Raw genomic sequence first — 23,571 nt, forward strand, 5'->3', positions numbered from 1 at the left:
TTCAAAATATGTTTTAAATTCTTTATTTTTCATTTAAAGATACAAACATACAAAGGAATCCTCTTAGAAACACAATACTGGAACTTAAAGAAGCTTAAAATCCAGTCAAACATCTTTGAGGTCAACAGTCAGTATAGCGAGAAATAAACTCATGTCATAATACCATAAGAACATATCCATATTTGTTTTTGATCAATCATAGAAAACCTGAACACCTGGGAAACAAGATATCTACAATACTTTGAATGTTGATGAACACCAAGAAAAAAAAAATAAAGCCATGTCATCAATAAATTCAAAGAAATCGTTTGAAACACGAGTCAATAAAATGCATGCAGACGTGGATAACAAGGGGGGGCTGCGCATGGAATCGTCTGCAACAATAATAAATATTGTACAGTGTTTGACACCAACATCCATCCTCCACCTCAGTGGCACCGCGATCCCCTCATGCATTTTTTAAAGGATCTTGAATTAATATTCATTGTTATCAAAACTAACACAGTATAATATTGCACGAGCCCATAATTCATAATTCATGGGGTGGAAAGGTTTAGAATACTGTGATGGGGGCGGCAGAAGCAGATGATATGGCGGTTCGTGTCACATGTCCAGTGGAACCGTAAAGAATCAGTTTTAATTTGGTTTCTCTCTTACAGTCTTATCAGCGGGGCCTCAGCTTTCAACTGGAGGCGTAATGTTGGACCCTAAAGAGATGGTCTGCAGCAAACATTAACATCTACTAATACCAACAGATCTCCGTACAAAAGTATTTTATATATGCAGGTCACATATTCACACCAACAACCAAAGCGAGGGGTTCCCCCAGACTTCCAACGCTCACTTTAACCCAACAAAGAAACTGAACTGGGAGTACAGTTTGTCTTTACTCCTGCATGTGACTCCGTTTACTGGTTCTTCTTCAACAATACGCATTTTTTTTATATTGCAAATGTTAAAACACAAACATCAAAGTGCCATAAAAAAAGAGAAACTGTGTGAACACAACTTTAAGCAAAGCAGAGTGTGTGTGTGTGTGTGACGTTTTAGTAGCATTTAATGTACATTATATTGATTTAATACTGTCAGTCTTGTTATTTCAAGACTCCCGTCACATCAAATGGATTTGAAGTGAAGGGTCCAGAGCTAAAGATCACAACACACACTTCTTTTATTCCACAAAACAGCCCGTTAAAGACGTAACTAAGTGTAAAGTTACCATAAATGTGGCTTTGTCATGTTATTTTAAGTAAACTAACTGAATTTGTATTTGATACACACGAGCTGTAGCAGCCAATGAGAAATGAATATTGCAATAGCCGTCTTTAAATATCTTCTGAATGGATCATGTGACGTTCTTGTGTCAGATGTTTGTATAGTCGTGACAGCAGCACGTGTTAAATCTCAGTCAACGGCTATTGTTAATTTCTTAAAGAGCAATAAAGTCTCCTCTCTTTCCCTCAACAAGGATCTCAAGCTCCGTTTGTCCTTTGTTTACAACATCCTGTCTGTCAATGAGGGCATCTCCTCTGCTGCTAAACTGTCTGTCATGGTTCATTGACTTTAATGCATTTTATTAATCTTTTGTTCTGTGCGTGTCTGCATCAGCTCACCATAAACTATACATCTTTCTAAATAAACCCACAGAAACAGAAATCTGGAGGGTGCGTTGGCACAAGACGAGTTGATGACTTCACCCAGATGTGGCCCGAAGTCTCCAACTGAGGCCGTGGCCTCAAACAGAAAAGAGACGGAGCTTGAACATGCGTTTGTACACATCTTCAGTAAAAATGGGGATTTCTGAAGATCGTGGGACGTCGCTCCTTGTTGGCTGCACAGTGATCATCATGTTTACATCTTGGATGTTAACCCTCTAAAGCAGTTCAAACACGTACAGTAAGAAACATGAGCTGAGGATTTTACTGTTCAAACCACTGCAGAGTAATATTAGAGAGACTGAAACACACAGTGGAACACCTCAAGGTTTTAAGTCTTATTAACAGATCCAACAAATGATGGTAAATAGTTAAACTATTTAGTATTACTTGCTAGTTTTTCCCATTAAAGAGCAACAAGCACGTTTCTTTTACCAGATTTAAAGGTTTATAAATCATATTGTGCATCTTCACTTTATGATCAAGAAAAATAATCAGCCGTAAGCGTCGATGTATCCTCTGAAGAATTGATTTATATTTTGTGTGTGGGGAAGTGTTCGGTTACAGGATGTGAACAAGCTTATGTACGTCACCAGCCGTGGGTCTTGGAGGTTCAATGTTCCAGGTACAACTCATTTAGGATCAGAGTCTAGGCAGCACCAACGGATACAGCAGCAGTCCCGTTACCCCTGACCTCAGATCTCCGCCTTTGACTTATCCGACCCCAGCTCTGCTCCGTGACAAAGATGATGTACGGCTGTTTCTTGAAATGATCCCAGATTTGGTTCAGGTGGAAAAGAAGAGCGACCAATTCAGGAGACGAACAATGAGGGGACGCTGTAAACTAAACTCAATCAGGGTAACAGTGGTTAAGGGTAACCGCTCCCACCTCCAACCAGCCAGGGTCGGTGTGGTGGTGTGCTACTCTGGTGTTTGCTGCCCCCTAGGGCTGAGAGCAAGGCAGTGCAGGTGTGGCTCAGGAGAGAGAAGGGAGGGAGGGAAGAAGAGGAGGCGGGAAGGAGTGGGAGGAGGTAGAGGAAGGAGGAGGGCGGTGCTACTCGTCGCAGCCCAGGAGCTCCATTCGCAGGGTGATGCGCTCGTGCCACTCCCACGGCAGGATGCGGACGTATCGGGCGTAGATCGGGGGCTCGAAGATGTTCTTTTTGTGAACGTTGTTGTCGCTGTTACCTGGGCAGATCTGGAGAGAGAATAACACACCATCAAAACGACACAGATCATAGCTGCTGTTGGCTTAACTAACATTTGTTATGCTGCTCGTTTCCTTAACGATATAGAACTAATGGAAAATACTGGAGTTAAATGAAGTCGTTTACTTTTTACCCATTATTTTGTCATACATATCATCGGGTGCAATTCAAAAAGAATTCACGATTAAAGACAACATGGTTTAAGATTACCTGCTGAATAGAGACGCATGTAGGAAATAAACTTCATCATTTTAGGAATTATTTACTGGAATGTCAGATGTCTGACAATAAGAGTAACAATGAGGAATATGAAAAGCACTCAGAGCCAGTGAAGGCCTCAGATTTAAGGAGGAGAAGCAGAAAACAGTCACCAGGAAAAGAAATCATGTAAAATAAACCCTGACAATTAGCACAACCTCATAAACGAAGCAAACATTATCCCACAAAAGACAGATTCAGATCATAAACTAAACTCCCATTATAAATGTGCCATCGATTAAGTCAGAGGAGAAAGTCAATGTTCCACATCTCTGCTTTAATCACTTCCTCTGGCAGCTGAAGATGTTTTTGGACGCATTATGAATGAATGCATAAAGAATCAAACATAATTGCTTGTCAACATAATTGGTTCCAGGTGTGTAGACGAGCGCTTCAAATACAAGCTCTACTTCTGAGAAACCTGTATTCTTTACTTCTTTCCCAAAATCCCAAAAATGTGTGAGCCTGTTTCTGGGCTCAGCAGGACTGACCCTGTCCGTCTTTGTGGTCGCGTCCTTCATGATGGTCCAGGACCGTCCGTCATCACTGTAAGCAAATTTGAAGGCTGTGACAAATTGGATGGAGCCAAAGTCTTTGGCCCCCTGTGTGATGACTCCTGTCACCTTCTTGAGAGACCCCAGGTCCACCTGTGGACACAGAAACAGCTTCGCTTTACAAACACAGCAATGGGAAAACAATAACAACTCTGTGCAGCTCCGTCCGATCCTCGTTTCCTACCTGCAGCCACTCAGATTGGTTGTTGGTGGCGGCGGTCCAGGCGTTGGTCTTGCCCTGTTTGTCCAGTCGGGCGTAGTGAGGGTGCCAGGTGAAGGCCTCGATGCCCCAGGTGCGGAAGGTGCTGGAGGACGTGATCTGGCGGTCAGACACCAACCGGGACTTCATGCCCATCGGCTCTGAACAACCTGGAGTGTTTGAATACACTGTGAGGTGAGAGCAGGCAGAGAGACAGAGGAAGAGACAGAAAAAAAAAGAGGAAAGAAAGAGAGAAACTATGATAGACAGGGGACGGACAGGAAGCGGCACAGGCCAGCCAGAGATGTGAAGCAGCAGATGCAGATGATGATGATGACGATGATGCAGATGCAGTGGACCGAGAGGCGTACAGAGGAACGTGCTTTAGGTTTACCCAAGAACCACCATCGAGTTATACAGTAATCCTCCACAAGTTTCCTGTCTTTTCATACTTTCTGTATCATGTCACATGATCAGTATGAGCAGAATAAGCCCTGAGAGGCCTTGCCCAAAGGTGTTTATCAGAACTCTTATTTCGACATGTGCGTTCCCGCACCGTGAGATCCTCGCATGAGATATTCATGGTCTGGATACAGGACTACGTCAGGGCTCCTAAAGCTGTTTTAGAATAGTTCTGTTTTGATTGTAAAGCAATTTGTAACGGTGTTTTGAAAGATGCTATATAAATAAAGTTTATTATTAATATTAAAGTTCCAATCATAAAGTAGAAACAAACTTGTGGAGCGCATTGTATAATCTATAAAGGCTGGAACAGACGTTATAATGAGTGCGTTAGTGAAGCAGCTGCACATGCAGGTCAGATGATCAGAGGGTCAAAGACTCATGCAAAATGTTTAAACCTTGAGCTGTACTCCAACTGTACAGCATCAAGGGACATCCTCTCATTTTCAAAATATAATTGTACACTCGAGTTGATTCACTCAAACTATTTGAGTTTGAAGCCCGGACCTATACAACCTTTAGGCAACAAAACGTCATAATGAGTATTTTGCATTAAAGCGAATGCAGTGGGTCATAACTCTTGCATGCTGGCTGTGATCTCAAATCAGACTCACAGGAGACACCAAATAAAGCAATTTTGAAACCATGCACAAACTGGAAAGCAAGACTGACGAGAGAAGAACTTGATCTGATGAATGAGAGAACCATCAAGAGAGACGAAGATTCAACAGTGATGAGGACGGCGAGTTCCAAAGAACCACACTGGCTTTACATAAAAGGAACAGCAAGATGAACAGAAATGTGTTGCAGCACAGAATACTTAAATGAGCATTAAATGCCTGCTGGCTTGACAATTTAGATGAATATGACCGATGCATATCTGAATCAATAGCATCCATGTGCAGTACTTGTGCCAGGGTTACTAGATTACAATGGGATCATATGGTTTTGATAAATGCGCATCTGTGCTCAAAGATGCTCAGTACTGTAATCCTCTGAGTAATTTCCTTTGAAATATGATCATCACCGAGCGAAGCGCTGAGAATAATTAGTGGAGAAACGGAAAAGCCAACTTCTGCTTAAAAACAGTTGGATAGCACAGTATCCCAGCTGGAGTCTGACTTCAGATACGAAAAGATTGTTTAAATCTCTAACAAACATCGGTATACTGAACACCAACAGTGTGTATGTTGTGTGTTTTCTGTCACGTTTACCGTTGAGTTCACAGCCCACCAGCTCCATGCGCATGGTGCAGGCCTTGCGACACACCACAGGGACAATGCGGATGTACTGAGCGATGATCGGGGGGTCAAACAGGTTGGTCTTGGTGCCGTCGTTGTCCACGTTTCCGACAAATACCTACAAAGAAAGGAAGAGTGAGCAGTTAGTTGTTGCTGTTCTAAACAAATAGCAGATGTAAAGCACTCCCTGAAGAATTCATCTTTGTTACATTTGTTTTTCAAGCAAACTTCAGCTCCATTTGTGTAATAAACACTAACATAACTTCTGTTTGACAACTAGAATTGTGAGTTAAAGTAAAGTTCCAGGAAAATGTGTTGTGTGTATGATGTGTCACTGCTCCCTCTGGTGGCTCATTTCTATATACATTTTAGAAACAGATGGACTATAGAGCACTGTGTGTTGCCGTGTCCCCTCACATTGTCCTTCCTCTGTCCGTCTGTTCTGTACAAGGTGTACGTCTTGCCGTCCAGGCTGGAGGCCACCTTGAAGGACTTGATGAACTCGGCTGTTCCAATGCGACTTGCACCCTGCATCACGATGCCTGTAAAGCGCATCTTTCTTTGCATGTTGATCTGAAGTTGAGGAACGAGAGCCGACATTAGCAGGAGTTTTAGTTAGTTAAGAGTTTATTTTCCAGGAGAGCTTCTATTGAAAAGTTCAACTAAAACATCAACGGATATAAAATAAAGGCTGTCAATGTGAGGATTGCAAATAGTTCTAAAACTAACAAAAACATAAAGAAGGTTCTGAGCAAAGAGCGTGTCCCTGGTCTCACCTCTATCCATGGGTTCTTATCATGAGCAGCGGCGCTCCAGGCGTTAACCATTCCCTTGTTGTGAAGGCGAGCCAGCTCGGGTCCCCAGCGCTGCAGGCCCAGCATGCTGTAACGGACTGAAGAGGCTGAGATCTGGGACTCAGCGATGCCCCCTCCCTCCATGCCGAGCAGAGAAATGCAGCCTGTAAAAGAAAAGAGGGATAGGGGAGGGGGTCAGATCCTGATTCAAGTGTAAAGTTTCCCACTGGGTCCCTCATGCAAACAGTAAGCGTTCAGAAACCTGATAAAGGTTTACGCGTCTACTGAAAGTATGCACAATGTTCCTTTTATAGTCTTTATATGGCTTTTATTCTTTTTATATGTAATCATGTTTACATTGTTTTGTCTTGCCTTTAGTTTTTATATCATCTTCTGAGTATCCTGCTTATGCCTCGTCTGCCAAAGCCCTTTGTAAACTGTTTTTATTCAAGTGCCATATAAATAAAGTTATTATTATTACAGTATATTATAAGAAAGAGAAATGTCTGAGTATATGGTCACGTAAAGTCTAATACACATTCAGCCACATCTCTCAGCAGTGTAAACCATAAAGTCATAAAGGATGCAGACCTTTAAATAAGCTTAATTGATGAAGTATTTATTTCTCATTTAGCAGGCTCTCTATGTGCTGCCTATTGATCATCTTAAAAGGCCACCTTCCCAATCCCATCATCATTAATGTCTTCCTTCAAATACTATATATTTCTTCAACGCTGGCGATGGTACCACCATTAGATATTTCAAAGTCATGTGCATTGTTACTTTTTCCAATATCAGTCAATTTTACTTATCTTATTTTACCAAATTGATCTTACTTTTATAGTTACTTCTTTTACCCTTCATATGTTCAACTCTATTGTTTTTTTATTCTTATGTTTGCATTTTTGAGCAACCTCAAGCACAAACATTTCCTTCCGGATAAATAAAGTTATATCTTATATGGATTTAGTTTGCTTGTATATGTATGCATGTGGTTCTTACTTTAATAAATAAAACACACAATTGATACTTAGTAAAATCAAGTTGTATGCCCCTTAGATTTTCAGAAGTGATTAAGATGAGTAATTGGTCACATGATGTCATTTGTATCCATCTATCTAGGAGTGTTGACTGGTCACACTTACGCAGTTGGCAATGTTTGCCCACATAAGGGGACGGGCAGTGGCATTTGAAATCTCCCTCCAGGTCCCTGCAGGTGCCACCATTCTTGCATGGCTGGCCGGCGCAGTCATTCACATCTACAGAGACACAAATCATACCGTCACTTATGGAAGTCATAAACATTAACAGCTTACTGGTCAACTGGTATTAGCCGGTCTGAAAGCGGATCACAGTTAGTTAGAAGTGTGAGTGCGGATCACATGTCATGCTTTAGAAACAGGGTTTGATATTTCTTCATCTGCTTCACACTGAGGTTAGTTGAAGCCATGCCAACAGGATTGGAGCTGTAGTAGAGAGAAGGATAAAGAGAGGAGCTTGTTTCTTGTCATTAGACAGTAAATGTAGCCTTGATCAAGATATCTGGTATCAAAGAACCAGGAGGTTGTGCGGTCAGGACGTGGAGTATTTAATGAAAAGGTCTCAGGAGTAAATGTGTGTAGCTGGTCGAGCGTGAAGATGAGCTTTACACAAAAACCTACATGTTGCTTTAAAAAGAAGACTTGAGAAGCATCAAGGGCCATTTCAGTGCAGCGCAGGTTTAATTTCCTTGTAACTCTTTGTATTGCCTCTTGATGGCACCCTCACCAACACTGTGCAGCTCAGTCTGTCAGATGAGTCAGAAGAGGAAAACGAATCAGAAGCAGAATAAACAAACTCCTTTTCATCTCTCCCCCACAAGAACCGTCAGTGTGACTAAACCAGCTTTGAACGCGCTCTATATTGACCGCATACGCAAGGAACAAGGCATACATCTAGCTGGTTGTTTAGAAGATTGCACACCAGAAAAAGGGAGATTTCAGTCAGTCTGATGCTTTAATCCTCAGTGGTTGTTATTATGGAAGAAAATGCACGCAAACAACCATGGTGCACCGATGTTATGTTTCTATCCAACAAACACACACATGGCAGCATCTCCCTACCCACATGCTCCCTCTATAAATAGCTCTGTGTCCAAACATTCATTTTCAGTCACAGGAGGAATACAGTCATTTTGAAATGTGCATCCACAAACTCTGGATAACGAGGTCCACAGCCATGACCCTTCTGGCTCTGGGAGCTTAAACTAAATCACATAAAACAGAATTATTTTCTAGCAGCAGCAGCTGAATATCTTAAACATCAAGCTCTCCACTGTTTTATCAATTTACAGTCTTGGAACAAGTGAATAGGCAGCAGCTACCCGTTTCCAGATATGCCGATATATTCATAATATCACGGTATCTCTTGGTTTTTAAAGGCTTCATGAAAGTATTATAAATTAGGATATGGCCCATTAATAACAGAGTAAATAAGTTTGGAGTCAGTTTTGGATTAAGACTTGGGGGTCAATAACCAAACAGTTAAGTCAGTGAGCATCTTTAACTAGAAAAGAGCAAAATGTTAAAATGGTGATTCCTGTACACGTACTTTCTTTAAGTTTAATTACAATATGGATCATTCATGAGGATGGATGAAAAGATTTAGCCTTCAGGCGCTGCTTGGAGAGCAAACATAAGAACTCTAGTGTGTGTTATTTGAGTAGGTTTCTTAGTCATTGCAAACGTCAGATAACAAAATGTTGACATGTTCCATTGTGTCCTAACCTCGTCAGAGAATAACTCCCCAACAACCCAGAGACCTACATTATATCAGTCGTTGACCGACTGAAGTAAACCCCTGTCGTGCGTCAGCTGGTGGATCCGCCGACATTAAGAGGATTGGGCGCCAGGAGGACCGTACAGTCCGTCTGTGGTCAGCTCCATGCTGTAATCCATTTATCTGACAACCAGGTTCATCCACATTCAAGGTGGAAACATTTCAGGGGAATAAAATGGAAACATAGGGAGATAGAAACAAACCTTTTATCATGTCATATGATCACGTGCTAGACAAACCACCACGCCATGGCCTGTATCCAACAGAGACTATAGCTCCTAGCGGAAACAGCACACTACCACAATATTCAGAGCGTCAATATCTGTCTCAGCATGAAGCGGAAACAAATACAAATCTCATGCGGCTTGTTTGAAACCTGATCCTGATCAATGCAAAGCCAAGGTCAGCTGGCAGTGCATGTGGCGATCAGCAAAGTGATCTAGATCCAGGATCTGTGCATCAGCCTGCAGGATCCAGGCTTAGAAAAAATAAAAATAAAAGAGACCTCTGCCAACAAGGTACTCTGACTGAGTTTTGAAAGTAAACTATCTGTGATGTTTATACCCTGCAAAGCCTTAGAGAAGCAACTGTGTGAGTGAAACTAATACTCTATTAAAAGTACTATATTTATAGTATAATTGTTATGAACAACAACCTTCCACCTTGTAGTCACATAATGTGCACTGGGTCTGCTGCAGAGAAGAAAAGCTGGTCTTTTATTTCAACCATGAAATAAGGAAATTACATATTTTTAAATCACTACTCTTAACGTTGCCATGGTACAGCAACCAAGGGGGAGCTCTAAATGCATTATGGTCACCAGATAAAACCACAATGGCATTATGAAATTAAAAAAATGCCCAAAAGGTTTCCAGATGTGTCATTTGCTGTGTACCGTGTGGACTGGCTGCAGTACACCCGGGTGCACCAGTAGCACCCAGAATAGCTTTGAATCAGAACTCTGCCAGGTTGTCACTCTGCTGGAGGGATGCAGAGCTCTAAAATGAAACTTCTGATGTCATAAAGTATATTTACAGCGCTTATTGTTTAAAGCTGGGTTTCTAAGCGGTCACTCTGAATAGATCATGGTGACATCAAGTCTTGTGTACTGGTCCTTAGAACCGCAATATCTGCAGCATTTCAGGATCCTCTGCAGTTTGAACTGTTTGGTTATTATTAATATTGTAAGATCAGCTCACCTCAACTCAGAATGTATATTTGCTATAGTAGGTATAGAGTCCATACATGTATGCAGATGTACGCCTTCCAAACAAAACACCAGAAGGTCGGGAGTTCAATTCCAGGCTGTCACCATTGTACCCCTGAGCAAGGTACTTGACCCAGAGTTGCTCCAGGGGGACAGTCCCTGTAGTTAGTCGACTGTAAGTCGCTCTGCTAAATGACCTGTAATGTAATAATGGGGAGAAGTTACAGATGTGAATATGCAGCATTTAACTCTATGAGTGAATACCAGAATGCTGATGATGATTTGCTAGTTTAGCAGACCTGGATATTCAGAATTCAATATTGAGAGTCTGTATAAATGAGTTTACTGTAAATCTTCTACAGTAGGGTTGATGTTTTCCACCAGTCAAAACTGCTTCTGTTACTTAACACCATGTTGTGATTCTAGGTCGGCAGCTTTGGGGATCCAATAGAACAATCTAGTTTGTTTAATGAAGACAATAGTAAACCAGGAAATGCATGCCAGATCTCTCACACACACACACACACACACACACCCCCACCCTGTAATCTATAGGGGGTTTGGAGCCCAGTCTGCCTATACTACCAGTTCCTGGAAGGAGCTCTCCCAAAACAACTGAAAGAGCAGCACACACACACCCCCTTTGGCAACTTTCAAGAAGCAAATAACTGCCTTAATCCGTTATGAAAATCTGGGATTTAGAGACCAAAACTAGAAAAAAAGACTCCTTCCCGCTCATCATCCATCATCTGCTTTGGCCCCAAGTGAAGGGAACAGCTATTGACGTCGCCCTCACTCGCTCTGCCTCTCCATACTCGAGCCACACACACACACACACACACCTTCTCAGAAACCCATAAAAAGGCTTTTAGGCCAATTTGACAGGACAGTCAGAAGTGCTGCAGACCTGAGTAGTGAGTGTGACATCGTCAGGAGGGCAGACTTAATTCAGCGTTCCGCCTCCACGTTCACTTTTTCGCCCGGCAACAGTAGCAGCGCTGACGTTGCGAGCGCAAAGCGTCGACCGCCGCTTTCTGTTGGCTAGACGTGTGTGTATGTGTATGCTAAACAGTCTGTAAATGAGATCATGAGCTGCATGTGGTTTTTCATGTGGGATGTGCAGCGCACACGCGATTAAGCTTTTTCCAGTAGAGATTTCCTCAACTAGAAGCTCCCTTGAATCAGTTTCTTTAGAAGGAGAAATGTATCCAGCAAAGAAGAAAAAAAAACTAATTTGTTCTTAACTTCTTTCCCATAAGTGACAGAAGGTCTTGCAGGAGAGGAGGGTGTTCTTTTTATTCTATTCACTAGTCTATCTTCGACGTCTTTACTTTTGCATTTTCCTATTTATAGTTTTTCTAAATGTAGGAGTTTGTGCGAGAACACCATATTCTTCTTCTTCTTCATCATCTGGCTCCAGTTTGCAAACACCTACTTGTTAGGCTGTTTGCTTGCTTTCTGATCAAAAACCAGTTCATCCTTCAATCACAGGCTCCCATACATACTCAGTGTTGACCAGTGAGAACAGTTAAGTGACATTTATGAACTTTTAAAAATCCGTTTCTGTACAACAATGTCTGTTAATATGCATTTTGATGTGTGAAGAGAGTGTAAGGATGCTAGTTAAATGTTTAACGACAAGGTTACGCCTCCTCAGGTTCACCACAGTTGCTGGTTTTCTACAGCTCGTCTCCTTTACTGTTGCACACAAACCATTGGAGCTGGCTGCCATGAACCTCACTGCTCTCACACACACACACACACACACACACACACACACACACACACACACACACACACACACACACACACACACACACACACTAGAGAGCACTTAAACTGTCACAACAGTCATCAGTAGCTGTGAACAGAGCAGCACCTCCCTGACCCGGCAGTCCTTAGGGGGGTTCTCATAAACCAACACGGTCAGATAAATTCCCCTCATTATCCTTGAGGAATTATCCAATTAGTGTAAATGCCTGCTCTGCAGAGAGCTCTTATTCTGGCAGCTCAGCTAACAGTACCTGCCAAAGGACTTGTGAATGTATGGATTTTGATGAGCTGCGCTTTGTGGTTCTCAGGGGTTAAAGACATAACGGATTACAATGTTTGGAGCGTAAATATGGGCTGGGGAACTCTAGATTAAAATAGACAGTTACTTGGAAACAACTTAACTGTCTCAGAAGGCAGATGTGTATAGATTCACTGATGAGGCACAAGGGAGTTGAATGTTACATCTTTGTGTGTAAAATAACGACTTCCTGTCTGGGTGGGTGAACTGATAACATTTAACTGATTTGCTGCTGCCTTTGACTTAAAAAGAGATAATGCTGAACTCAGCTTTTCTCTCTGCGTGTGCGTGTGTGTGTGTGTGTGTGTGTCCACATGCAGCCAAGAGAACAGAGAGCACCTTGAACCAAGACGGAAAATCAACCATATCGCAAAACAAAACACACATCATTCTCTCTTCGAGTCCACGTTTACCTTTTCTCCAACTTAAATCTGCCCCGTCGACACCTAGGATAAAAAGGCATACATGAACAAACAAAAAACAGGCTTTTCCTAAGAGTCCCACTTGATTCCTACTAAATTACATCTTGTGGACACTGTTATTCTGCCGCCTTCTAGCTCAAACAGTAGCCATCTGTCTGTGTGCATGGCTTGAGGCAGTTTGAGGAGCGCAGCACATGTTCCCACTGTTGCTTCCCTCTCTCGGGATGACCCTGAATGAACCAACCTGGTCTGAGTGACGAGTGAATGAAGCTCTCATAAGGACAACAGCTGTCTGGTGGCCCGCACTCACAGCAGCTGTCTCCATGTTAGTGTGCCAGGTTAGACAGATTAGCTCGGACCTCATTAAACATACCAATTGAATTGTATCGGAATGTATATCTGTGGTCTGTAAAAGGGATCGTAGCATGTCAACACTGAAACTTTAATTTCCGTGTGCCGCTGCAGCTAAAGATGCTTATTGCTACAAAATTAAAATTAAAAAAAGATTTCAATGACAATTTTGTAAAAAATAAAGTAGCCCCAAGAGATGTTTTGTTGGCATCAGATGGCCCCAAAGATATGCCCACTGATGTTGACATGTTGCTGTTAAGAGATTCTTCCTCATAAGCCTTCATAGACAGTTCCTTCCATGCATTTATTACACTACAGTTGCAGCTTTCTGATCAGGAAAATGGCCCAACAAAATGTAACTACACTGAATTATTTATCTGGCCACAACAAAAAAAGAAAACAGAACAACTTTCCATGGATCATGATATAAATCCAAATATGACAAAGTGGAACTGATCGTGACTGGAGTTTATAAACACAACTTCAGAAGACATATTGATAATTATGGAATAGCCGTTGATATAACCTGATAGAACAACTGAAGAGGGCACAGACTCACTGTTCTGGCAGTGGACTCCGTCAAAGCCCGGCTGGCACTTGCAGACGTACTCGCTGAAGACGTCACCTCGCCGGGATTGGCCCGCCACCTCGCAGATGGCATCATTCTTGCACGGGTTGGGGTAGCAGGGCCCTTTTAGAGGAAAAGAAAGGAGAGTAGAGAAAAGTTAACAGAGGTTATATCTAGGAATCGAGTTAGAGTGAAGGATAGTGTTGAGCTATGTGCATTTTAGAAAATGCTATTAATCTTTTATGTCAGCATTTGGTTAAGTTTCGTCAGTCTACTCTCATTTAAAACGACAGACTTAGAATCAGCTCTAAAGCTAAATAGTCAAAGTTTTTTTAACCAGATCATTTTAAGTACAAATAAGTGATTTATTTCTCTCCATTGTCAATCCAGCAAACTGAAACAAAAAACTTGAGTAATTTTGACCTCAGGATTGGCTTACCAGTCTCCGTCTCATTGCAGGTTTCTCCAGAGAAGCCATCGGGGCAGATACAGATGAACGGAGCGCCTGCCCCGGTCACACAGGTGCCACCATTACTGCACACATTCACCTTACAGTAATCCCCTGGAGAGGGAGAGAGGGAGGGGGATTGTGTCAACTAAAAATAAATTGATCTAGTGAAAGTAATGCTTGTTTTCAATTCACAGAAACTTAAACACAGACAGTATTATTATTATTATTATTATTATTATTGTGTCCCCATCCATTTTCATATTGTCCCTACTGCAGTCAAAGACAGATGTTGGGTGTTTGACTTTGGCTTAAAGACTCATGACTGATAAGATGTTTGTTAGGTCTAAAGAGTGATGTTATCTTAAAACAAAACTGAAGAAAAAGCAAACCTTGGCCCATTACCGTACAGGAGGAGGGCGTTCAGATACTGTAGCAGCTGTGACTTGAGTAGTTTTGGCATTAGGCATGTTTTGTTCCTTGTGCAGTTTCTAGTTTTTAATAAAGGAGTAAAACATGTTCAGAGTATCACCAAAAATCATGTTTTCTCCCATTATTACATTTTCCACTTTTCCATTCTCTTGTTGTGCTGCTGAATAAAGAGTAAAGCCGCCTGCTGCACGTTGGATGTGATGTCTGAACAGCTGAGTAAGCTATCACGACACTGTAAACACAACACAAACTCTGGATGCTTCCACCAGCATCACTGATGCCTGGCCTGAACCTGACAATCTGGCAACTCTCTGGGCACGAGGGATATCGTGTCAGCTCCCAGTGGGTGGGGAAGAAAGGAATCAAGAAGCATGTAGTGGTTTTCAAAGTAAAATGACTGAATGAGCTATGATTTACTTGCATAACAAAATTAGTTTTCTGCCCTTTGGAAACTATGACAACATTGCTTACAAAATAATAAATGGCAAAAATGGAAATAAAGTATGATACACGTTCCTGATAAAAATGATTTTTTAAAGTTTTAGCACCTAGTATATACACAACATATTGAACAATGAAACAGTAATTCAATCGTTTCTCAATATAGATACAGCACATAGCATTTTGGAAGTGGAAGTTTCAATTATAGCCTGATTTGACACTTAGAATATAGAGGAAGTGAATAAATGGGAGCCTTTTAACACCCGTGAAGATAGGGAAGGCTTTTCTTAGTTTAAACTCATCATTTAGATAATTGTTAAGGAAAATGAGGTTGGACCCCAAGTGTGAAATTGTGGGTTGAGGTACCACAGTGTCTGCCAAGGAGGCTAAAAGAGGCTCTGACCCCATTTTTTCTGCGTTTCAGCACGGTACCTCTTCCCACCTCAAACAAAGTAGACTCGTGGGAGAAGATAAATATTTTTTATAGACTTCTAAAGGAAAGGAAATTGCCATTTTAGTCCCGCTGAGGGTATAATTCACAGAGGCCACAAGGCCACGGCTGAAAATGGCATTTTGAAGAGACTTCTTACTTCCTGTGAATCGCTTTGTCCTCTCCATCTTTGTAACCCCAAACTACAGACACGTCTTTTTCTGTACTTCAAAACAGTCAAGGGTGAGAAGTTCTCAGTAAAAATTCTTGCACAACAGTGAAGCACTGCAGAAAAAACTAACTACCTGGTCTTCAAAAGACAAATGAACATACTGTAGTTGGTGGATTACATTTAGCAGTTGCTTCTTTAAATCTTGAATTTACTATCCATTAGAAATTGACGAGGGTTCACACACACAGACAGACAGACAGAGAGAGAGAGAGAGAGAGAATGAGAAATGAAAGAGATCCACTTTGCAAACATCCTGTTTAGCCATTTATCAACTGGACTGCCTTCTCATGCATGTCCAGGGTCATCAGTGCTGTATCCAATGTCATGGCCTTCAAGTGCCTTCACATCTCATGGGACTGTTAGGCAACAGGCTTGGCTGGCCCTGCCAACACATCCTTATCCAAAAGTTACTGCCTGTTTATCTTTGTGAGGGAACACAGCCTCCCTTCCTACATTGGCAGAAAGATCCCTTCAGGAGACACTCCTAGTACTGAGAAATAACAATGTTGAATAATGACCTTCCAAGAAAAGAACTTAATTTATCCGTCTCTGTAATCGTTGCTTGTGGTCTGAAGGGCAATTTAGCCGGGAGTTTTATCGAGGAAATTAAATCAGTGACGTATTAGTCAATGGGTGTCAGCCAAGATACAGTGGTCAAACCACCAGACACTCCTTGAAAATCCCCAGTGATGCCACTGTCTGTAAAAACCAGGTACACAAAACAAGAGAATGAAGAAAGGGCTGTTTATTTATTTTCGGTCTTCATAGTGATATGATGGGGTTTCAAACAGGTTTTGCTTTGCACAAGACACGAGACACTGAAAAAACGACTTTGTATTCAACCAATTAAAGAAAATATGCAGCTGTGTTATGTGGTTACACCCCCACATCAACTGTAATCTCTGCTGTTGTTACAGAGGAAACAAGAGACTTGTTTTTCCCGTTATCTTCAGAGGAGTACAGTTTCAGATAATGGGAGTTTATATTACAGGAGAAATCTGTGGCTGTAGTTTCAGTTATTGAGAAATCACTGCAGAAATATAGGTTTTCAAATAGTCCAAGTGAAACGCCACAGTTTAAAAGGGTTGAAGAAAAAATAAATATTCAATCCTCACTAACTTCTAGTGATGCCTTAAAGAAAATGTTGGTTTTATGCACTCAGGTTATGGGATGTTCCTATCTGACCTTTCTGCCTCTGGCCCCAATACAGTGCAGGTTGTTGAATTTTGTTTGTGGGGCTCACTGCATTGGAAAATTAAATGTTCACATTTCAACAGTGTCATCTCTCCAGAATCAGTGTCTCTGTCTACGTCAACAGTTTGTATTGGAACTACTCTCTACCCATATGATATTGCCCCAATGAAAGCTGTGGAGAGAAATAGTAATGTTGCTGGACGCCACTTTTAAATGCTGTGATCCCCTCCATTGGGTGTTGGAGGCAACATAGATATCAGGGATGTATATATATTATAACCTGGACAAAAGAAACATCTGAATGGCTAGATACCACTAGATGCAAATGCTCATTTGGACAAATCGACCGCTTTCTATAAAAAAAGAAAATAGGGGAAAGTCCCAAAACTAATCAGTTATCCAAAAATCCATCAAGTATTGGCACACAAACGTTGGTTTAGTCTATAGTAACCCATTTCAGTCTCTATGTAACTGAAACGTTGTTGCTGAAGGAGTGATTCCTTTATTACAAGAACCACAATGAAAACAAGCCGTAGCATGTTAATGTTGTCTTGTTCTTTCAGTAAATGAGGGTGTGCACGTATAAACATAACTACCAAATAAAGCTATGATTCATCTGAGGATACAGTGTCAAACACATCTATTTTGCAGCTTTTAATAATGATTTTAAAAAACATTTAATACATTTGTCAAAATGACAGCAGGGCTAAGTACCCAACATGGTGCCCCACTTTGTCCACACCAGTGACAGATTAGAAAGGTATGTGGAGTTATGTTTGGCAGGACAAGCCATTTCCAAAAGGGCATTGTGCTTTTATCACTCCTTATGAGTCATGGTCTGAGCCTTTCCCATGATGCCTCAGCCCAAGAATGAGGTTCAAATACCACAACAACAAAAAAAGAGCCAGAATCACATGATTCAGATTCATAGCAGATTCAAAGGACACAGCTGGGATTGGACATCATGGCATTATCTTATTACAAACATTTTAAAAAGATAGATAAAAATCCTAAAAGAAAGCGTAATCACGCTGAATTCAGGTATTTTACAAACTTGAAAGTATCTGTTTTTATAGTCTGATGACAGGAACTACTTGATGTGCATACAGCCATTAAAGCAAGCTTTTACTGACCTTACTATTTCGCCTATGTACATTTTAAAACCTGTAACTCAGAAAACCAGTCTCATACATCATAAATGATTATAGTGACTGCTGTTTTGCTTCTGGGGGCTGGGTCTGGCACGAGTGACCATGATAAATCTTGTTTAGTTTTTCGAAACAAATAAGCAGCAGCACAAATGGTGCACACGTTTGCTGTAGGAGCTTCACAGAAGAAGGCGTTACTACAAGTTAATCAGCTGCTACTGAGTGGGCCAATCAGCGCGAGTCAACACACTTGCCCACTGACCATATAAGAGCCCAGGTAGACAAAAGGGAAACAGAAACCCTTTACAAGGCTTAGCAGGCATCACAACAAGAGTAAAACAGGACTGTGTGGTACAAGTATCTAGGAAATTATTTAAGGGCTCTGTGTCATGAATGAGGATGAGGACGAGGGAGCCAATTCAGGACATTAGGGTGGGGGTGGATATTGTTATTATTAAATTGCCTTGAAATAGATAAGCAGGCCATGGAATAAACCCTCTTTAATCGGAATTACTCTTGGGTTATTAAAGATGACGTGGAATAAATCAATAGTATACAAAGATACAACGTTTAAAAGGCTGGCTTAAAAAGGAATTAAAGTAAAAAATATAGCGTCAGTCATCTGCTCCATACCTGGTGGTTGTGCAGGGGCTGCTAAATGCATACATGTGAATGACCATGCAAATATAAATGTGTGTGTGGTTGAAGTCCGTGCTCATATCTGATGCGTCCTGAGGTCTGAAAACAGTAAACGCTCTGCCCTCTGCTCTGTCACGCACACACTGGCATGCTGGAGCTTTTAGGCTAGTAGGCAAGTGTGAGAACTCAGTGTTCCAGAAAGAAAAGGAGAGAGGCCTGCGTCACACACAAACACACACAGCTGCAGGTGAGCTTTCTGTAATCTGCAAGTGCTACTCCACAGCAACACAATCTGCCATCTGCTGCTCAAAAAAAAACAACAACAAAAAAACACAGGCCAGCCACTAAAAATACATACGGCTGCGTCACACACCAAACAACAAGCTTTTCTCTGATGTACTGTGACTGAAATAGAACCTGGAGTAAAGTGTCACAACTGTCTAAACTGAATTGAGTTGTACCTAGATATAAACTCAATAAATCAATTTCTCTGTCTGGTTTTATTAACAAAGACTTGTACATACATGCGTATACATTTCTTGCTCTTGGATTCAAGTACATCTGACTTTGTCCATGACCCAATATGTAAGGTCACATGACAGCATGTAAAATATTCAACATGGCAGATTGGAAAGTGGGGCCACTAAGACACTAATAAAGTGGCCCGAATTAGAAGACAGTCCATATTGCAATGAAACATTGATTAAGGAAGCTATTCAAAATTCAAATGGAAGAAATGGAGCCTTTCCTGTCCTGAGGGATTTGGTAATGATAAAGTCATCAGGAAGACAGCAGCCTGAGGGAAAAAAGACCCAATACAGGCAGATGGTAAGACTAGAATAGTTCTGTCACACACATTCAAACTTACTGACACCAGAACACTGGGCTGGGGCTGACTCTAAATATAACTTCCATTAATCAATGAATCTTCTGATTATCATCTTGATTAACTGATTAATTGTTTTGTGTATTAAATGTAAGAAAATATATATTTTTGAATTCCCTTTATTAGTTTTGCAGAGCCCAACATGACTTATTCAAATGCCTTTCTGTGTCCAACCAATAGTCCAAAACTCAAAAGATATTTGATTTATTATCATACATAACAAACATCAAAACCTCACATTTAAGAACCTGGGATAAAGTTGACATATTTGCATAAGAAATTACTTTCTCCAGATTATATTGTCCCAATATTCAAAAACTAATCTAATTTAAACCTCAAATGTAGCATCTTCAATCCCCAAAAACAGTGTTGTATTCAGTAGTTTACAGAATATTGCTGTTTTCATGATAAAGTCCTCTAAAACCCTGACTCAGAGTAATCGATTATCAAAAAAGTTGGCGATTATATTTTCTGTCATTTGGCTGCTCAATTAGTCGTAATCATTGTAAAATCAAATAAGTCACACTGTACGATTTAACTATTGCAGTTGAGATGGAAAAGCCATCATATTAGCAGGAAATTAAAATCCTGGTTAATTAAGTCCAATAACTGCATGATATATTGGCAATTAAATCCAATCTTACACAGACAAGGAAATTTGCACTTCAACTGAAAAGGGTTAATTTTCACCTGCCTACATCCACAAATTATACACACTCATGGCATACCATTGGTCCACCATCTAGCTATATTTAGCCCTGGTTCGCTCAGTTGCCTAAGTGGTCCTGTTGTGAGAAAAGTCTGCCTCAGTCCCGACAGTCACCATTTTCCACTTCTCTCCCCTCAGCAGCAAACTGATAGGACAAGTAAACCTGCTGAATTGACCCTAATCAGGTAAAACACAACGGGGGAAACCTTCCCTCAGCTCTTATCCTGCCCTGTAAACATTTTGCATGACACAGCAGCCACAAGTCCTGCCCCCACCTCAGCTCCCTGACAGTGTGGAAAGGTCTTAGAGAGTGCTGTTGTGGGTGGAAGTTCACTGCCATGCCTGTATTGGCGACTGGATCCGGAAAAGTGACTCAACTGTGTGACCGGTGCAACCACACCTATTCTCTATGGCTGTCCAGTCGCTCAGCCTTGGGGAACAAACATGTTGGGATATGTGCGCTTCTCTTCTGGTTGTGTACCGTTTCAATTCAAACCAAAAAAGGTATTTAAAGAAAGTGTATAAAACATGTATGCGAGTAATGCACTAGGGAAAACTTACACGCAGGTCTATACAAGGACATGAATGGAAATAGTCAAAATTTAAGTTTGGCAGAACAGTTTTTTATTATCTGTTAAAAAATATATACATTTGGTTCTGTAACCATGTGCACACTATGAAATGCAAAATGTATTGTCCTGTGGATTAACACAAAGGCTATACAAAGTGAACCTTTTCCTTTGTTTTTTTTTTTACTTGGTGCAATTTATTTGTGACCACTATGCTTTGTTTTTCAGCTTTTAATTTTTATCTTTTATTTACGGAATCAATCAACTTATTACCTGATCTTAATATTTGCCGTTTTTTTTAAATGTATTGATATGGGTGATTTTAGATATGGGAAGCTGATGGGTATCCAAGTAAGAAGGAAGAATAAAACTAATTACATAACAAGGTTTCATAAGCAGATGTTATGCTGCATTCAGATTCAATAAAAGGAGTGCTCTCGTATCTAATGTAATATGGCCAACCTTGTGATTTGGTTATACATTTTCCTGTACATTTTCCAATAAATCTCAACGATTGAAAAGATCCCTGACCTACAGTTGAGAGCATTGATCCTTTAAATGTTGACTTTTTCCTCAACTCAAAGTTTAAAGTTCACAAGAAATACACAATGTGGCTTTCACACAGCACCAACCAAAAGCCATGAATTCTGCTCTTTGTCAATGTGCAAAACATCTCAAATGGAACTGGAACATTTGGAAAATACATCAAACCAAGACAAACCCTTGTGTGACATGTGATGCCTTCTCCCTGGTCTGTGAGCAGAAAAGGAAGGCAGGAAAATCCAGGCCATTTTTACCCTTTGTCCATTGCCCTAAATGTGTTTGATGCATGGAAATGCAAACAAAGCCCACTGCCAAAGGCATGAGGTTAACACTGGACAAGTATAATAGCGCGCATATGTGTGTGTCGTGATCCTTAAAAAGGGGCACTCTGTACAAAATACATTGCCCTCGGGCTTTTCAGACATAACAAGGAGTGTCTGGCCTACAAAAACAGCAGATATTATAGATTCAAAGTGAATATTTATTGATTTCTTAAATGATAAAAGTGTCTCTAAACATGCAACGGTCTTATTTTGTTTGTTTCAGAGACAAACATTGTCTCACATTCCCGCACGTCCTGTCCATCCATTCAATTAAGGCTCGCGTGCACTTGTGCACCTAGCTACAAATGCCCACTGCTCCGTTACGTTGGTGATGAATTAACGGTGATGTTGAGATTTAAATCATCGCGTACCAAACAACTACATTTCCACTGAGTAATTTTAAAAAGATAGAGAAAACAAAACACGGAAAAAGAGGCAACTTTAACGTACAACTGACACAGCAGCCACTCAACACCAACGGACGTTAACGGCGGCGGTTTGAACTGTAAACAAAAAGTAAACGGGCAACTTACCGTTCACCGCGAACACCAGACACGCGGTGAAAAGTTGAAGCCAAAGGACAAAACTTGTCTGCTGCTTCATGGCTGCCGTTTTTGGTCAGTAGTTGATTAGCAGCAGACCGTTAGTTATTTAGTTATTTAGTTAAAGAGACGACAGGAGCGGCTCTTCGGACTGTTGCTGCTTCGGTGGCTCGAGCTTGTTGTGTCAGTGACTCTAAAACTCCCAAGCAGCAGGCTTAGAGCAGCAGCACGTGCGCCTCATCTCCGAGCCAATCACAGAGTCACGTTTTAATTGTAACTCCGCCCCCCTTCTTCCCGCTGTCTGTGTGTGACCCAAAAGACACGCTCACACTGAGAGCAGTAAATCACCCTGTAAGCAAAAGAAGCGTCTGTGGCTGCATTTAATTAAATATCTTGATTAAGATCTTTTACATAAAACCACTGAGAGTAAAACCGCGTTTACTTTGGCTGTGACCTAAATTAGTGCATCGAGTTGCAGTGATTCATTGCTAGGGGTAGGCCTACTCACACCGCAGGGGGTATTTATTATATTGTGGTGAAGCTCAAATCATTTGAAAAGAAAAAAACAACAATTTGATTAGAAAATTAAATTAAATAAATCCATATATTGAGTCAGCTGTAACTTGAACACAACTAAATAGTAAGCTTACTAAAAATAATGGATACATTGTTTAAATAGCTACATTTCAAGCTTCTGCTTCAAATGCACTAAAACAAGCTAAACATTGACCGTTTAATTGTATGAAATGTATCATGGTTAAGACTGACTTTGAATGTGTTTGCTCAGCTTAATTTTATCCAGCAGGCCAGTAACTGGTTAAATCAATGCACCTTTATTCCATAATGTGTTCTTGTGTTGTTGCCATTTTCCTAAATAGTTCTGGGAAAATTCCCATGATGGCGCCATGCATAAAATCCTCCTCCGAAATGCAGATTAAGGCCAATGTTTTATTGTGGCAAGCCAAGAAGGTTCAGCTGTGGGCGTTTCTCGAGCCGAGACCCAGCAGTGGGTCATAGTTGATTTTTGTGCTCTCAGAGGGAGTGGGCGTGAGGCGAAAAATTGTTTTTAATGGGTGTGAGTTTAAGATGGATGTCCAGGAGTGTCGGACCCTTTCAGTCTTCACCTCTTGCATGGATAAATAAGATTTCTATCCTGCTCCACATTTAGTAGACAAAAGAAGACATTTAACAACAGTCACGTGATTGTTTAGAGGATATGACATCTGCC

General features: G+C 41.0%; 1 protein-coding gene across 4 annotated transcripts; it reads right to left on the minus strand.

Annotated features, from left to right (window-relative positions):
- mfge8b (milk fat globule EGF and factor V/VIII domain containing b) lies at positions 1–22,550 on the minus strand. 4 transcript variants are annotated; one of them, XM_029433856.1, is made up of 11 exons: positions 22,335–22,550; positions 14,247–14,369; positions 13,799–13,930; positions 12,880–12,912; positions 7,517–7,630; positions 6,354–6,535; positions 5,995–6,150; positions 5,551–5,695; positions 3,860–4,044; positions 3,613–3,768; positions 1–2,853 (listed from the first exon to the last, which is right to left on the minus strand). In XM_029433856.1, exons 1-11 carry the CDS (start codon positions 22,402–22,404, stop codon positions 2,710–2,712), a joined length of 1,440 nt encoding a protein of 479 aa, XP_029289716.1. In that variant the 5' UTR covers positions 22,405–22,550; the 3' UTR covers positions 1–2,709. The 4 variants fall into 4 exon arrangements, with proteins under 4 accessions (XP_029289716.1, XP_029289715.1, XP_029289718.1 ...); XM_029433855.1 differs by having other exon boundaries at positions 3,860–4,062; positions 22,335–22,549; XM_029433858.1 differs by lacking the exon at positions 12,880–12,912 and having other exon boundaries at positions 22,335–22,549.
- Positions 22,551–23,571: the final 1,021 nt, after the last annotated feature.

The sequence above is a fragment of the Cottoperca gobio genome, chromosome 6, assembly GCF_900634415.1.
Source record: "Cottoperca gobio chromosome 6, fCotGob3.1, whole genome shotgun sequence".
NCBI classification, from domain to species: domain Eukaryota; kingdom Metazoa; phylum Chordata; class Actinopteri; order Perciformes; family Bovichtidae; genus Cottoperca; species Cottoperca gobio.

Excerpts from the sequence above, each read along its gene's own strand:
- mfge8b (XM_029433855.1), bottom strand. The coding sequence starts at position 22,404 with ATGAAGCAGCAGACAAGTTTTGTCCTTTGGCTTCAACTTTTCACCGCG. Across the intron at positions 13,931-14,246 it reads CTGCAATGAGACGGAGACTG|GGCCCTGCTACCCCAACCCG; the intron begins GTAAGCCAATCC and ends TTCCTCTAAAAG. Across the intron at positions 4,063-5,550 it reads GGTGGGCTGTGAACTCAACG|TGTATTCAAACACTCCAGGT; the intron begins GTAAACGTGACA and ends CTCACCTCACAG.